Source organism: Acartia tonsa, chromosome 6, assembly GCF_053477335.1.
Source record: "Acartia tonsa isolate MP-2025a chromosome 6, ASM5347733v1, whole genome shotgun sequence".
Lineage (NCBI taxonomy): Eukaryota > Metazoa > Arthropoda > Copepoda > Calanoida > Acartiidae > Acartia > Acartia tonsa.
In genome coordinates this window covers 7344146-7359936 of record NC_137265.1, presented here as the reverse complement: position 1 = coordinate 7359936, position 15791 = coordinate 7344146, and the positions used below count along the sequence as shown (strand labels likewise).

Below are 15791 nucleotides of genomic sequence, written 5' to 3'. Positions count from 1 at the left end.
CCAAAACTCAAATTTACTGAATTGTTGATATTTTAGAATTTGGTATGGAAGGTGGAAGAAAGGTTTTGAAAGAAATGATGGAATTGCATCAAGATCAAGATGTTAATTCTAATAAACTCAGGAATATTTCAATTCAATTAAAGCAATTTTTTAATTAGTATAAAATTTTAAAAATTTAAACTAAACATAGAAAAACGCAAAATTTTAAGTTTTAAAACACTTTACAAAATAATTATTTAAGCAGGTTTTCTTAACCTGGATAATCTCTAGAGGCCGGGATACACCACAAGGTCTATCATTGGTGTCTTATTACGGTCAAACGTCCATACAGACTTTTATTACACGACTCTTGTCTGGAAGTTCTGATTGTTCATATTAATGAGTTCCACTGTTCTGTGCAATAACATTCTTCTAACTATAACTAACTAATTTCGCGCACCTAACATAGTGGCAGTAGGAGAAATTATTAACGTGTTTAAGTTATGACGCAGTGTTTTACCGAGATTCGAACCCATCACCAATCAACAGCTGATGAGATACACAGTCACGGGTTTAGTTGGTGTTCCTAAAGAAAATTTCAATTATGAACAGTACACTTTCCCACATAAAAATTTTATTTTTCATAGAAAAAAGATTACAAATTATTTAATGTATAGAATACATATTTGAAATTATAAATGAAACAGAGAACACATTAATTCAAGTTTTGAAACTCTGGACTGCTACCTGTTACCTTACCCTGGACGTCATGTAGCTGAAGACCCTAACTTTGCTGGTGAACACCATCTATTAGGTACTAGTTACTTTAGGGTAAAACACTAAGGGGGAAGGGGTTAAAAAACTGTATGTCCCAATCCCAAGGACATTGTACCGACTCTCAATTGGGTCTTTGAAAATCAACCAATAGAGTCGGGAATATTAACACGGCCAAGTAGCAGAAAACAATTTGATAGCAGACGGAAAAGGTCCTTGGAAAAGAGGGGAAGGTAGTTATCTGTATATACTGCTACCTGTTACCTCACCCTGACCGTCATGTAGCTGAAGACCCTAGCTTTGCTGGTGAACACCATCTATTAGGTATTAGTGACATTAGAGTGAAACACTAGATGTGAAAGGGGTTAAATAACTGTATGTCCCCATCCCAAGGTCTTTGTACCGACTCTCAATTGGGTCTTTGAAAATCAACCAATAGTGTTGGGAATATTAACACAGTCAAGTAGCAGAAAACAATTTGATAGCAAACGAAAAAGGTCCTTGGAAAAGAGGGGAAGGTAGTTATCTGTATATACTGCTACCTGTTACCTCACCCTGACCGTCATGTAGCTGAAGACCCTAGCTTTGCTGGTGAACACCATCTATTAGGTATTAGTGACATTAGAGTGAAACACTAGATGTGAAAGGGGTTAAATAACTGTATGTCCCCATCCCAAGGACTTTGTACCGACTCTCAATTGGGTCTTTGAAAATCAACCAATAGTGTCGGGAATATTAACACGGCCAAGTAGCAGAAAACAAATGATAGCTGACGAAAAAGGTCCTTTGAAAAGAAGGGAAGGTATTTATCTGATTATACTGCTACCTGTTACTTTACCCTGGCCGTCATGTAGCTGAAGATCCTAGCTTTGCTGGTGAACCTCATCTATTAGGTACTGGTTACTGTGCTCCAAAATTATAATGGATCTGTATTAAAAGGGGTAATAAAGAGGCAGAAAAATAGCATAAAACCAGCCAATGCTTAAATCTAAATATGAAATAGTCTTAAATTATCTTAAACCTCTTTGAACCATCTCGCAAAAAAGGGAACTAAATCAGTTCAGTAGTTATTGCATAAAATCTTAAGCCTTAGACAAAAAATCCACAATATGGGTTTCAGTTTTGAAAAGAATTTCTTACATATCAAGATATACATATTAAATTGATATAAAAACATTGTAGCCTCATCTATTACAAGTAAAAAGTATGTAAATGAATTTTTTGAGTAAAAATATTTTTCTTTAGTTGAAATTCTTTTCTAAACCAGCAATATTTGAACTATTATAAAATTACAATTATTATTTAGATGAGAGATTTAAGCTTCATTTGGATGCTTTAGTTCAAAACTCCTTTGCTCCGGATAAATTACTACCCAAGGTAATTTTGATAATGGATATCTATAATACAAAGTAGCTTGATGTCTGTCCGTCCCTTAAGATCTCGGCAACCACTGAACCGATTGGATTCTACTCTTCAGGGAATATACCTACTGGACCTGTGGTGGTTTTATGCTATTTTCTACGGGTGTGGGACACCCACAACCCCCCAAAAATAAAAAAAAATCCCATCAATTTAAAAAAAAAGTTATGATGCAGATGATAACAACTATTTGGTGCTGCACCACACTTACTACATTTTTTAAAATTACCTCTTGGGACAAAGCCCCTAGAGGCTAGGGGCGAAGCCGCTAGTTGGATGTATGTGGATATATTGACGTTTAGTTGCTAATATGGACCTCATTTATTTTCCTTCATCCAATAGGAGGGGAGTGGATAGGGGGTATCGTTATTTTAACCAGCTGCGAGCACACTTTATCAGAGTACATAAAAATATGGTACAAACATCCATGTAATAATATATCGATTTTTTTGTGCAATGCAGCTAGTCCTTAATCTACTATTTTGATTAACTGTTGTAAGAAACAATAGATGTATTAACCGTAGATGGTCGATAAGACACAATTATCCGTCCAACTTAAAAAGGAATTCCTATAAGACAAATGTTGGTTTATTATTTTACTAGAGGTTACATCCCTAGAGGCACTAAAGAAGGAAGAGTTGAATTCGATAACCTAATTTTTCAATTTAGATTTTTTTAGATTGAAGAAAAAGTATATTAAACAAAATTTTTAAGGGGGGGGGGGTTGGGCCTCTCCTCCGATTAAAATTTTTTTTTTTTTTGGGGGGGGGGCTAATTTTTTTTTTTATGGGCGATTTCTCTTGGAAGGGTGGTGGCACCCTCTTCCAAATTACATAGTTATATAAAACTTCTTAGGACCCATGTGAAGCATAATCTGTTAAGGAGAACCATATCGGTTCAGCGGTTAGCGAGCTCCTTCAGTACAAACAAACAGACATCCTGTTGACAGATAGAGAGACACGGACAGACACATTCAGACTGACTAATTAAATACCAATATGTCTGTACCAGGGTAAATACTGAACAAAACATGAAACCTGTATATTATGTAGTTCAAAATTTCACCGCTAGATGATATCGCCTTTTTTTTATTTTGCTTATATGTTTGTTGTTTAGTACTTTTTAACTATTAGATTAAATGTTTCTAATTTAGATTTTGATAATTTTTAGTTTTTGTTTATTATTTACAAGAAAAAATTTTTAATATTTTTAGTTAGCATAAAATTAATTTTGATTTACAATCTTTCAACTAAACTGTATAGATAGATATACCAGAATTAGTAAAATAAATAGGATTTTCTTTTTTTGTAAGTTGTGACGGTAACACCCCACAACAATTAATCATAATACAAGTATTTAAAATTAGTGTCTACGCCCCTAGAGGCACGTAAAATATCTTCTTTTCATTTATATTGATAGGCGGTTCACCAAACATATTTATATATTCCCAAAATAGATTTAAACCTTCCCAGTATCTATGAGAAGTTACCCTGTACATGAGAACCGGATCGGTTCATTGATTAGTGAGATCCTTCGGTACAAACAAAAACACCCTAATACTCTATATTATAGAATTTGTTTTTTGAAAAGCAAAGATATACCTAAAGAAATTTAACTGTTTATAGCTGACTTCGATGACATGAGAAGAGAAATATTTGCCTGTCCGTACCAAATAGCACACTTTCTAACCAATACTATAGTAGAATTGTTCCAACACTGCTGCTATTGATCATATTACTTATGAAAAACCAACAAACTTTTTGACAACCCTTAGTTTTACAAAGAAGTTGTATCAACTTTTTTGCTTTTTATTTAAGATAGCTAGCCGGTCCTTTCAGTAAGTAGTAGATGTAAAATTTTTCATAGAATTCAGATATGCAATCGGTTTTTTTGTAGACCTCTTATTTTTTAAGTAATTTAAGTTTTTTAAAAAAAATAATTAAGTCGGTTTTAAGGTACTAAAACGCAACAAAATAAAAGAAGAAAATAGCCAGTATAAACAAAAATAGTAAGATCTTTAATTTGACACCTTACTTTTAAAATTCTGTTGAGTAATTGTTGAAAAAATCTATTTTTTTAACCTCGGTTTAATCAAAACATTAAACCTAAATATTTTCTCATACAGACATAAAAATATGGGTTCATATATACCATTAGAATGAGAAAAATAATATGAATCCATTGTAAGCAAAATTGAAAAAGTTTAAAAAAATTGTAATAAAAAATAGAAAAAATAAAAAAGTTATTTTAAGAATTGTAACTACTAAACTAGCCAATCACAAATCGCAAAAATTTACGAATCGGGAAGCTTAATCTATAAAATTAACCTATAGAATTGCCAGAAAAAAAGGAGAACGTTCATACAATATATACAATAGATACTACAATAAATATTGTGATATTAAAGAACATGTAAAGAATGAAAAATTATGAACAAATATGCATCAGTCTGTTTATAAACTTCAAAACAATGCAGTTAAAAATACATTATTGTTTCTTGTGTTTAAAAAATATCTGCTACATTGCATTGTCTTTTGTTTAGGTTTTGTTCAGGTTTGGTTCAAGCGAACCCTTTAAAGCCGAAAATTATGATTCTTAAAATAAACTTATTTTTTTTATTATAGTTTTATAAAACTTTTTCAATTTTGCTTAGAATAGATTCGTAATATTTTTCTGATTCTAAAGGTATATATGAACCCATGTTTTTTATGTCTGTTTGAGAAAATATTTAGGTCTAAAGTTTGTATTAAACCGAGGTTAAAAAAATAGATTTTTTCAATAATTACTCAACAGAATTTTAAAAGTAAGGTGTCAAATTAAAGATCTTACTATTTTTGTTCATACTGGCCATTTTCTTCTTTTATTTTGTTGCGTTTTAGTACCTTAAAACCGACTTAATTATTTTTTTAAAAAACTTAAATTATTTAAAAAATAAGAGGTCTACAAAAAAAACCGATTGCATATCTGAATTCTATGAAAAATTTTACATCTACTACTTACTGAAAGGACCGGCTAGCTATCTTAAATAAAAAGCAAAAAAGTTGATACAACTTCTTTACTTGAAAATTTGCTACTTGAGAATTATTTAGGTCTTTTTCATTAAAACAAGAACAACATTTTTCAGCGCATTGGAGGCCGACCTTTGAAAGTTGTTGAAATGTATGATCTGTATGTGAAGTATATGGAAATATTCTCTGCTGATACTCTGCCTGAGCCACAGGTCAGGCACATTTTATCAATTACAGATAATGTAACAAGTTACAACAGATGATGTAAAAAGTTATTGTTTCCATAATCATTACTATATCAACGGGGTAATAATTAAGTGTAGCCTAATCAATGAGAAGTGAAAAACCTGAAATTAAAAAAATCTACATTTTGTATAATATTATCATGTTGTATAAATAAAAATGTCCTTGGAGTTAATTTTTGCCATAATTGTGTCTTTTTCTTTTAAAAAATTCGCAAAAATATTTTTTTCAGTCCATCTATTTGACAACATCCAAACTGGTTTTTCTTCATGCCCTCAAGGATTCAAAGGTAAAATCTTTTGTTAGGATTATATTTAATCAGGGATGGATAAGACATTGGGCTATAAATTACACTAGTACCTAAAGTTTTTATAACCACAGTATCTTCGTTGGTTTAAAAACTTTTGATACCTTTATTATAATGTTACTGGTAAGTACTGAATTATTGTCCACACTTTTCAACAGAAGGAGCATTTTTGTTTATCATTATTGGGGATGTACATTTATCTGTCGTTCATTGTCTTATCCTCTAAGATCCCTAAATTTTAAAGACATAGTTTTGGTAGCAAAGTACGATTTTTTCATTAGAAAACCACTTTTCTATTTCTCTTCCTTTATGCTTCGCATTTCCAGTCAATATTAACTTTTATTTTTAAGTGATGCTCTTATCTTTAGGAGATGTATGTAAAAGGTTTAGAAGAAACAGGAATCAGAGGTCAAAATGAGCCCGAAACTACAGAAAATTTGAGGTAAAATATAATATCCCATCCATAGAAGACCAAGTGTGTGGGGGTTAAAGGGCTTTTACCCCCATCAAAGTTTAAAATCCTTATTTCAACCACCCCAATCCTTTGAGACCCTTCATTTTTACCCCAAACAAAAGAAAGCTTGGACGTCCTTGAATTCCCATCCGTAAATAAGGACTTTGAACTTGACACCCTTTGTTAATTCCTAAGATTTATAAATGTATCATTATATCTACTTTACTCCGATTCTAGTTGATACGCCCTTAGATGCCTTTAATGGCACTTTAGGGGAGGGGGGGCGGGAGTAAGTTGAAATATAAAGTAAAAAAATATGATGGTGGATCATTCTTTTCTAGTAATGATTACTCTTAGGATGGTAGTAGTACCCTTCCCCCCCTCCCCCCCCAAAAAATAGTTATGAACCTTCCCAGGTCCTATGAGAAGCTATACCGCAAAGGACAACCATATCGGTTCAGTGGTTATTGAGATTTTTAGGTACACACAGACGGACAGTCACAAATCCTGTTTCTTTTATGTAAGGATAAATTTCTTTCATTTTTTATATATTTTTTATTTCAGGAAAATTCACAATAACCTAAAGAAAAAGAGTCTAATTCACTTCAAAAGTTCAACTAAGGTAATCTAAATTTGTAAAAAAAGTGCAATAAAAATGTAATTTTTATTTATCGCATCGTATTTTAGACACTTTTCCGTGGATAGCAAAATGAAAAATGATTTCCATTTTTGTTAGCCCTGGCGAGAGGCCTCTTCGCCTTATAATTGTTTGTAATACGATATTTTTTTCACTATGGCTCAGAACCGGTTCTAATCCACCGTATATTAATAGGTTTCGAAGCCATACTGGAAATTTAATTATGATTCTATTTTTCACCATTTGTAATAATAATAATATTCTATTGTACAAAATTTCGTTTGTATGAAAATCAATTAAAATTTTTAATTAACATTATAGTTGTATATATGCTTAAAAGAGTAGCTTTCTATAGAATATTATGACCTAAAGTTTTAAAAGCTATTTATCCATCTCAACCCAAGACTACTTTATCAAACTAACATCTTTGTACAGGCCATATATATATTTCAATAACTAAGGTTATCATTCTCAATCGTCCTATAAAGGAAAAAAAACAAATCAGTAAATAATACATACAACAAGGATGACAACATCCATAAAAGCGAAGCACTGAAACGGTAGGACAAACGGATATTAACACTTGTATAGTGTCAGAACTGAATAATCATAATATAAATGTATACGGGTCAAAGCAAAATTGTAAGTAAATTTGTTGAAAAAAACTACTTGATTCAGGATAATGTTTATGGACATACTTACATTTTTAGGACTTGATTATAGAGCTGCTTCGCTTATTACATTGTACTTTGTTGTCCCAGGAATCAATATACCAAAAATCAGATCAATCAGATGATAAGTTCACGTAAAAATTTGTTGTTAAAAAAGTAAAAAATCAACATGTTTAAAATGAACGTACGGACATTTTGGTAATGATTATATATAGAGTTGCTATGCTTTCTAAATCGTACCTAACTACTAAAGGAATCACCATGCAAAATTTGATGTCGATAGGACAATTCTAACATGCCTAAATTAATGAAAAAAGCTATCCGTTACGGACGGACGGACCGACCCTAATTATAGAAAAGCTTCGCTTTTAAAAAGTCTATTTTTGAAGAATCTGAACAAGATATTTAACGTTTCTTTATGACCTAAAAATAATCAAGTTTTCTATAAAACCAATCTTGTTTATGCTTTAGTTTGGAGATTCTGAGAATCGGAGAGTGTATGAGACCACTCTTGAAAATGATATCAACAAATATTTCATCACAATTGACAATCTTAATCAAGCGAAAATACAAAACAGGTAATTTTAATTAAGTAGGACGATTATTTCATGAGAAACGCAGCAATGTAATTTTATGAATGTAAAATAACTAAATGCATAACCGTACATGCTTTGAAATTATCACTTTAATTTGATTAATATCTAAACGAACACAGTAATAGTGTCTGACTGATTATGACGTAACAAAAAAAATTAACCAATGAGAGGCCACTATAAATTTTACCATTGGTCAATAACGGCCTCTCATTGGCTATTTTTTTTGTTACGTCATAATCAGTCAGACACTATTACTGTGTTCTGTCCAAACTTTTAACCAAAAATTTTAATCTTAACTAGATTATTTTTTTTCATTTATTATCCCTTTAAATCCCAAATGAGTTATGGGAGAAAGTCGCTCAAAAAATCAGCATGTGACGTCATAAAAATGAGGGAATATCCATCTCTTTTTTAGGGTTTTTTCTCCACTCCTCCTCTCCTCAATTTTATGAAGTCAACATTTTTGAGCGGCTTTCTCCCCTCACCCAATTGATTATTATTTGTTACTTTGACTAAAGAGAAACATTTGATATCACAATAAATCTTTAATAGATTAAGAAACTATAAAAAAATAACTAATTAAAAAGTATCTTTTGTGTGCATGGAGGGGCAATTAATCTGATAAAAAAATGTAATGCCATAAACTTTTTCAAGGATACAAAAAATCAATAAATTTTGTCTTAGCAAATATTATTTGTGTATAGGTACCACACTGCCAAATGATTATTAATTATTTGTTACTTAGAAAAACGTTTGATATAACACAAAAACTAAAAAAATCTGAAGGAAGCTTAAAAAAAGTAGGAAGCTTTTGTTCATGGAGGGGCAATAAAATAAATAAGAAAAAATAAAATGCTTTTTTTCAAGTATACAAAAAAATAATTAATTTTGTCTTAGCAAATATTATTTGTGTATAGGTACCACACTGCCAAGGACAATTATACTGCCGAACTTGATTCTGAATTTCAGAAAAGCCAGGAACCTTTTCATGAAACTGATCTTAATAAATTACATTTACAGGTATTACAATTTTTCCATGGAAAAGATTCCATTAACGATATGGTATAATCCTTTATGCTGATTTTTAACTTTTATTGGACAGCAATGATATTAAAATAGTGATTCTTTGGACGAAGATGCAGAGTTTTTTAGGATTTTCAGAGGTTTTGGGTTGCTTATTGTATCTTTAATTTTGGAAGTAAATTAACTCCTACCCTCATTTGACGTCACTGTGTTGACATCCTTTTTTCATATTTTAGGTTAAAACTCGAAGTATTAATATTTTTGTGAACAAAGGAGGAAAATATTTTTCTGATGATTTGAACACAAAACTTGTTCAGGTTATCTTTTTTTTACAAAACAAGGATTAATATGTTCATAAGTAATGAAGCACTAGAACAAGTTAAGAATAATTGAATATTTTACACACGCACATCACTTATTATTCGGGTAAACCCTATCTTCCTTAATATTTAACCCGTATTTTGACCCTTTTTCCTCATTTTTTTGTGACAGATAAATCAATTTATGAAATCTAAAATATTTTTTACAAAATGACCATGTTTTAGAATATATCAAGTCGGTATGAAGATTATAAAAAGCTTAATCTTGTTAGAATTCAAATTTACTTCAGAAAAATTCAGGTAAAAATTTGTTATTGAAATTTTGATTTTTAAATTATTATTTGTATGTTGCACCAGATTTTCATGTATTCTGATAAAGTAATAACTCGCAGTTGGCTAAAATAACATAAGTCCCATCCACTCCCTCTCCTGCTACTGAATGAACAAACTGACCAATAAATGAGGTCCATATTAGCAAGCTAAGTTGAATACATATCTCCCGTCAATATATCCACATATATCCTATATCCATTGTACACTCTCTGATTTATCACTGGTAAACATACCAATTTAAGCTACAATAACGAAAGGTCTTTAAAAATATATTACTTAATATTTATTTTCTTTTATCATTTTAAACAAATTGTTATTGGTTCGCTGCTTATAGTTATGAGTATTCCAGTATGGCTTCGAAACCGATTAATATCCTCTGGATAAGAACAGGTTCTAAGCCGTACTGAAAAATCATGTATCGTATCGTAAGATTTCCAATTTTCTACGAATATAAAAAATGGACATTCAATATTTAAACCTGTTTTGTTAGCCCGTGCTTTTGGCTAACAAAACTGGTTTTAATCTTTAATCGTATATTTTTATAACCGCGGAGTACTGTATATAATACGATGCGATAAATAACTCACGGTTGGACCCTCAGATGTCAAAACTTTATTTTAGTGTTGGGCTTAAATGACTTTGCAATTGTATCTGTAAGTACGTCTAATAACACCCTTTGCTATTTTTAAAATCCTAGAAAATTTTTTTTGCAAGAAAATTGCATAAATTCGCAACCTTTTTTAGAACCACTACATAACTCGAGTTTTAAAACTTTTTATATAAAATCCTTTTTACAAAAAATATCAATAATTACTTAAAATTAAACCTGAAAGAAAAAAAATCTCATTACACGTGTTCATTTGCATGTTTTAGGTCTTTTTTTGAGGAAAGTATAACTTCCACATTTTTGACAATAATTATATTTTTTTAACATTTCAAAGTAAAATATAATAAAACTTAAACGATTTTTCTTGAATTATCAGTTGAAAATGTCATCAAACATGCAATTTAAGTGATGAAAATTTAATAAAATCATTTTTTGAATGTTTAGAATTACCAATTTTCTACATTTAAAACAAAATGTTAACAAAATTTAAAAACATTTTAACATATAACTTCAAAAATCAATAACATTTTATAAAAAGATGTTTCAAAAAATAAATCATTAAAAGGTATTAAAATGCATTTCAAATTACTTAAAATTAAAACGAGAACATCTTTTTACATTGTATTCTGTGTAATAGAGTTTAAATGACATGATTAGTGAATGAAATATTTCCTAAACTCATTAAGCCTTTTTGTGACTATATTAAAAATAATTTATTTTGTTTAATATTGTTTTTTTATTCAAATATTTGACAAAATTTTCCCTACGTCAATAAAATAAAGTCAGTTTTTTACTGTTTCCAGGTTTTTCTTTATAATTATAACAATTAAATATAATATAAATCTTCATTATCTTTTATTTGAATTATCATACACATTAAAATGTAAAGTATAAGCTAGAATAGCACTTTTTTTAACGAATATTTTAATGACATTATATCAAAATAATTCCTCTTAAATATCACACAACATATGATTGGGAAGTATAGCCATTTCTTGGAGGTATAATATTTACAAAAATACCATTAATTCTGTTTTTATCAGAAGTTAAAAAAATTGAACAATTCTAAAACAATGGTTGGCTGTCTAGATATTGAGTACACTAAGACTACGGCTCTGTTCTATTGAAATAACGTTGCAAAAAGAGGGGTTCTGAAAGTAATCTACCTAATTATTTTTAAAGAACCAACAAGTACTGTCAGTATCTTTTTTCTTGTAATCTAGCAGACAATCAAATCATAACACAATTTTCATGATAAAATATTCAGGTTTCTACTTCACATTTTAAAAAATATACTGATCAATAAAATGTTCAAAATTTTACTTTGTACTAATTGAAAAAATATGTTGTAATTCTTATTTTAAAGTTACATTTTTATCCCTGACAAAATCATAGACGACTTTTAAAGGCATCTTATCTAAACTTTTTGAAGAAAAACTTAAAAACGTTAATTAAGTATTAAAACTATTTTCTTCGATTTTTCTGAAGTTATTATCGCATTCTATGGGTTTTTTATTATCATTTACTTATATCGAAAGTGCCAAACATTGTACCCTAACTTATTCATTTAATAAAAAACCAAGCGTGAACTGTTAATGTTTGATCTAGGATGAAGTTATTAGAAAGTATAAAGAGAAAATGGAAAATGCATTGGAAGGACCTTTCAGGTTCTACCTTTTTTAGTAGTGAAGATACTCTATGATTTGAAATGTCCCTATGTCCGCATGAAACGTAATTTTTTCTGCTCCTCTTCAAGTTAGGCAGCTGAAATGTGTGATTTTTTGACAATACCTGTCCTAAATAAATTAGAACTCATTCTAGCTGTATTATATTCTACTATTGTTAGTTTGTAATTGCTGCGCTACGAATTATTAACATATTTATCCTTGTTTAGTATACATGAGTTGAAGTTTACAAACGAGCACGAAACTGTGAAGAAAGAATTGTTGGCCCAGTTCTCATCCACTAATGATTACGGATCTACAATTATAAAGGAAAATAGTGGACGCAATTAGCTTAAACCAACAACGAAATTACGTCGAAATAAAAATCACGAAACCTATACATTATTTTCAGCTATCGTTGGGGGTAGCACATAGTAGAATTGACGACCTTTACATCTGCCTCCCAAATATTATTTTAGATTAATTTTGGTTGATGGCTATACCTTTTTCCTGCCTAAAATGGACACACAGACCTTTGGTTTACTTAGCATTCTTGGCTGAAAGTGCGTAATATCTAACTGGCAGTATGATCCTTAATAATATATTCGTATTTATTATGGAGCCAATGTATTAAAAAAAAAGGTTAAGTAGTATCAAACACTATTCTGAAGTTAAATTGACATTTATTCTTTAAACATAGTTTTAATCTTGAAAATTTCCGTACTGATCGAGATATGCTTTTCAGGAGTGTGATGGTTATTATACACATATTGGTTTTATAGTTTATTTTCTTGTCACTGATTAAGGGTTGCGGTTTCCCTACAAAGTGCATTGTTGAGCATAAGAACCCCTACACTTTAGATTTAAGTAAATTGGAGATAAGGAGTAGTTTTTCGTTTGTTGGTCTGTTACTGAAGGTGAGGTTAGGTTATATTGGATACTGTATAGCCTCGCAGAGATTAGGCATCAGAAAAAAAACTACCACTGTCCTCTTTTCAATTTATTTGAAAAGTGTCCACTATTATTATGTACTGCTCAGGACAGTACAAGTACTGCGCTTGCCAAAATAATGGATGAAAAATCTGGAATCTTCAAAGAGATGAACGAACAAAAAACTTTGAAAAACAGAGTAACACGAACAGTTAAACAGCTAGGGTAGGATTTTTTTTCTGCAGTTGAGCTCAGAGGGATACAAATACAATTAGGGTTGGCAATCCGAATCTGAAGTCCGTCCAACTTTTGGAATCCAGAATCCGAATCCGTTATTTTAATGGTGGATTTGAATTTTTAATTGTTAAGCTAAAATTAGCGTCTTAAGTTTTTTTGGTCCGAATATTTCACAGTAGCTTTACATGCTTATTTTAGGTTAGGTTAGGTTGAGTAAGGGTTAGAAAATGGCCGCTGTAGGGTCTAGATTTAGGAGAAAAGCTACTGTGAAAATATGAAAAAAACGTAGCTTTAGATTATTCCCAGTACCCGGTAAAATTTAATCCCTTAATTTATTTTTTTAAAAAGCCCTTTAAAATAATGCTAGAATCCGGAATTCAAAATTCAGAATCCGTCAGAAAATAAGAATCCGGAATCCACGGATTAATCTTTTTTTGGCAGATTTTCGTAAGAATCCAAATCAGAGGTGAGTTCTTAAAAAAACTTTTGCTTTTGAGACAAAAGTTTTTTAAGAATTCACCTAAGAAAAAATGGACGAATTAACAAAACTAAATACAATAGTCGATAACTTTAAATACATCCAAAATCATTATCGAAATTACCCAGAGTTCTAAATGGAAAAGACAAGGGCCGATAGATTGATGTACATCCCCATAAATTGATGTACTGTGCAAAATTAAATCACAATTTGTGGTTGAAACGTTTGGACACTCAACTTAATAAACCAACCAATCAAAATTACATAATAGTCCTCAAAGTTGTCAAGCCAACGAATAGGAAAACGTAATTATAAACCTTTGGGGACTAGTGCATTAAACAGCCCATTGTCCCCTACATCCGTAAAAAATTTCCCCTTCTGTTGTCAAAAATTATTTGTTAAAAAGTTTGAATACTATTAGTTTCGTATCAACCAATCAAATTTAATTAGAGATTTTTTTTATAAAAGTTGTCATCCTTGTTTTTTTTTTCAGTGATAATGAGACCTATAAAGATTTGTGGACCAACCCACAGAAACAGAAAATATTGGCTTCATCTGTCATAACAATTATTATTATTAAAAGTTATCTTGGATTTTGATATTTTCTTACAGTTTTAATAGAATAAAAATAAATTTATAGTCGTGTATATTTATTATATTTGCAATATTATTCTTTAAACGTGTTCGTTGGCTTGTTATATTCAGACTGGCCAGCCAATTTTGAAAATGAAAAACGTATATAACATACACAAAATAATACGTTACGTACATAAAAAAAAGTTAAAAAAACGTACAAAAACGTACATTCCTAATAAAAATAAGTTAAATAATTTCCTAGTTACCTATTATCAATACATTTAAGTCTACTAGCAGCTACCTGTAAAGGAGATCCATAGCGAACTGACAGACACAAGATATCCTATTAATCTATTTAAAATAACTAGCGTCAACGCTCCTTAAGGCCTCTAGGGGCACTTGAGTAGGGGAGAGTTGAATTCAACAAAAAACATGGATGACAACATACATAAGTAGCGAAGCTCAAAAGTTATATATAGACATCTGGAAAAAAATTAACTTAATATCAGTGAGCAATTAAAATTCATTTTTTTTTTTGGGGGGGGGGAGGTAATTCTTTTTTTCTAAAGTCGATTCCTCTTGGGGGGGTGGATGGTGATACTCTTCCCCCAAATAGTTATAAAACTTCCAAAAACCTATGAGAAGCTATCCTGTTAAGGAGAACCATATCGGTTCAGTGGTTAGCGAGATCCTTTGGTACAAACAAACAGACATCCTGTTAGTATGTACATTGTACAAAGTATATCCTATTATAAGGACCAGCGACTACGCCCTTAGAGGCACTTGATTAGGGGGGGGGGAGTTGAATTCAAAAACCCATTTAAATGTAATCGTTGGTCTCCAAAGATTCTGAGAGATAGGACATTGGATAAAATTATTTGAACAAAATTTTACTAGCCTGAACCAACCAAACAAGTTTTAATAAAAGTATCCAAAGTTCTAAGCCGGCGAATGAAAAAGCGGGATTTTAAAACTTTAGCTTCCTAAATTTACAGTTCAATATCTTCTCCATCTCTGTATCCTTTTTCATGAAGTAGCATTTTTTTGTCTTAATTTAATTATCTGGATTGTACTTTTCAAGGAAGCTTTACAAATGCCTTGTGTTCGTTTTACCTTACCTACCCCGCCATAGTTGCAAGGGGTGCAGCGGTTAGTTTCTCATATTTGAATAGTTCGAGATTTAATAGATGAACCTTTTAGATTATTTTCCAAAAAAACAATCCTTATTATAGCCAAAAATAGCGCAGCAATGAAAAGCTTAAAACATTATTATTATATACTAACACGTGAAACAGTGAGATTATAGGACTTTTTTTTACAAAATTGGACAGATTGCATCGTCAATAACAGCATGGATATTTCATTTTACATTTTTAGACAGTGTTTTTAGTAACTTGTTTATTTCTAAACAATTATGTTGTTTCAATCTGATAATTAACAAGGAAGATACATTTCCTACCGTTCTGCATCAGACATACATACACTCAATATGTTGAGTAGCTTCGTTTATAAAAATTAATAAAAATATAAAACTC

General features: G+C 30.6%; 1 protein-coding gene across 1 annotated transcript in view; it reads left to right on the top strand.

The window, feature by feature from the left end:
* Positions 1 to 14309, top strand: part of LOC145321843 (atlastin-like) — a 45822-nt gene extending 31513 nt beyond the window's left edge. Inside the window, exons 10-24 of the mRNA XM_080163478.1 lie at positions 37 to 121; positions 687 to 793; positions 2060 to 2130; positions 5297 to 5392; positions 5656 to 5712; positions 6099 to 6172; positions 6749 to 6806; positions 7964 to 8070; positions 9006 to 9108; positions 9348 to 9428; positions 9657 to 9731; positions 11980 to 12038; positions 12266 to 12367; positions 13077 to 13190; positions 14174 to 14309. Coding sequence (XP_080019604.1) covers positions 37 to 121; positions 687 to 793; positions 2060 to 2130; positions 5297 to 5392; positions 5656 to 5712; positions 6099 to 6172; positions 6749 to 6806; positions 7964 to 8070; positions 9006 to 9108; positions 9348 to 9428; positions 9657 to 9731; positions 11980 to 12038; positions 12266 to 12367; positions 13077 to 13190; positions 14174 to 14279 — 1295 coding nt within the window. The 3' untranslated portion in view covers positions 14280 to 14309. The remainder of the gene's footprint in view (positions 1 to 36; positions 122 to 686; positions 794 to 2059; positions 2131 to 5296; positions 5393 to 5655; positions 5713 to 6098; positions 6173 to 6748; positions 6807 to 7963; positions 8071 to 9005; positions 9109 to 9347; positions 9429 to 9656; positions 9732 to 11979; positions 12039 to 12265; positions 12368 to 13076; positions 13191 to 14173) is intronic.
* Positions 14310 to 15791: the final 1482 nt, after the last annotated feature.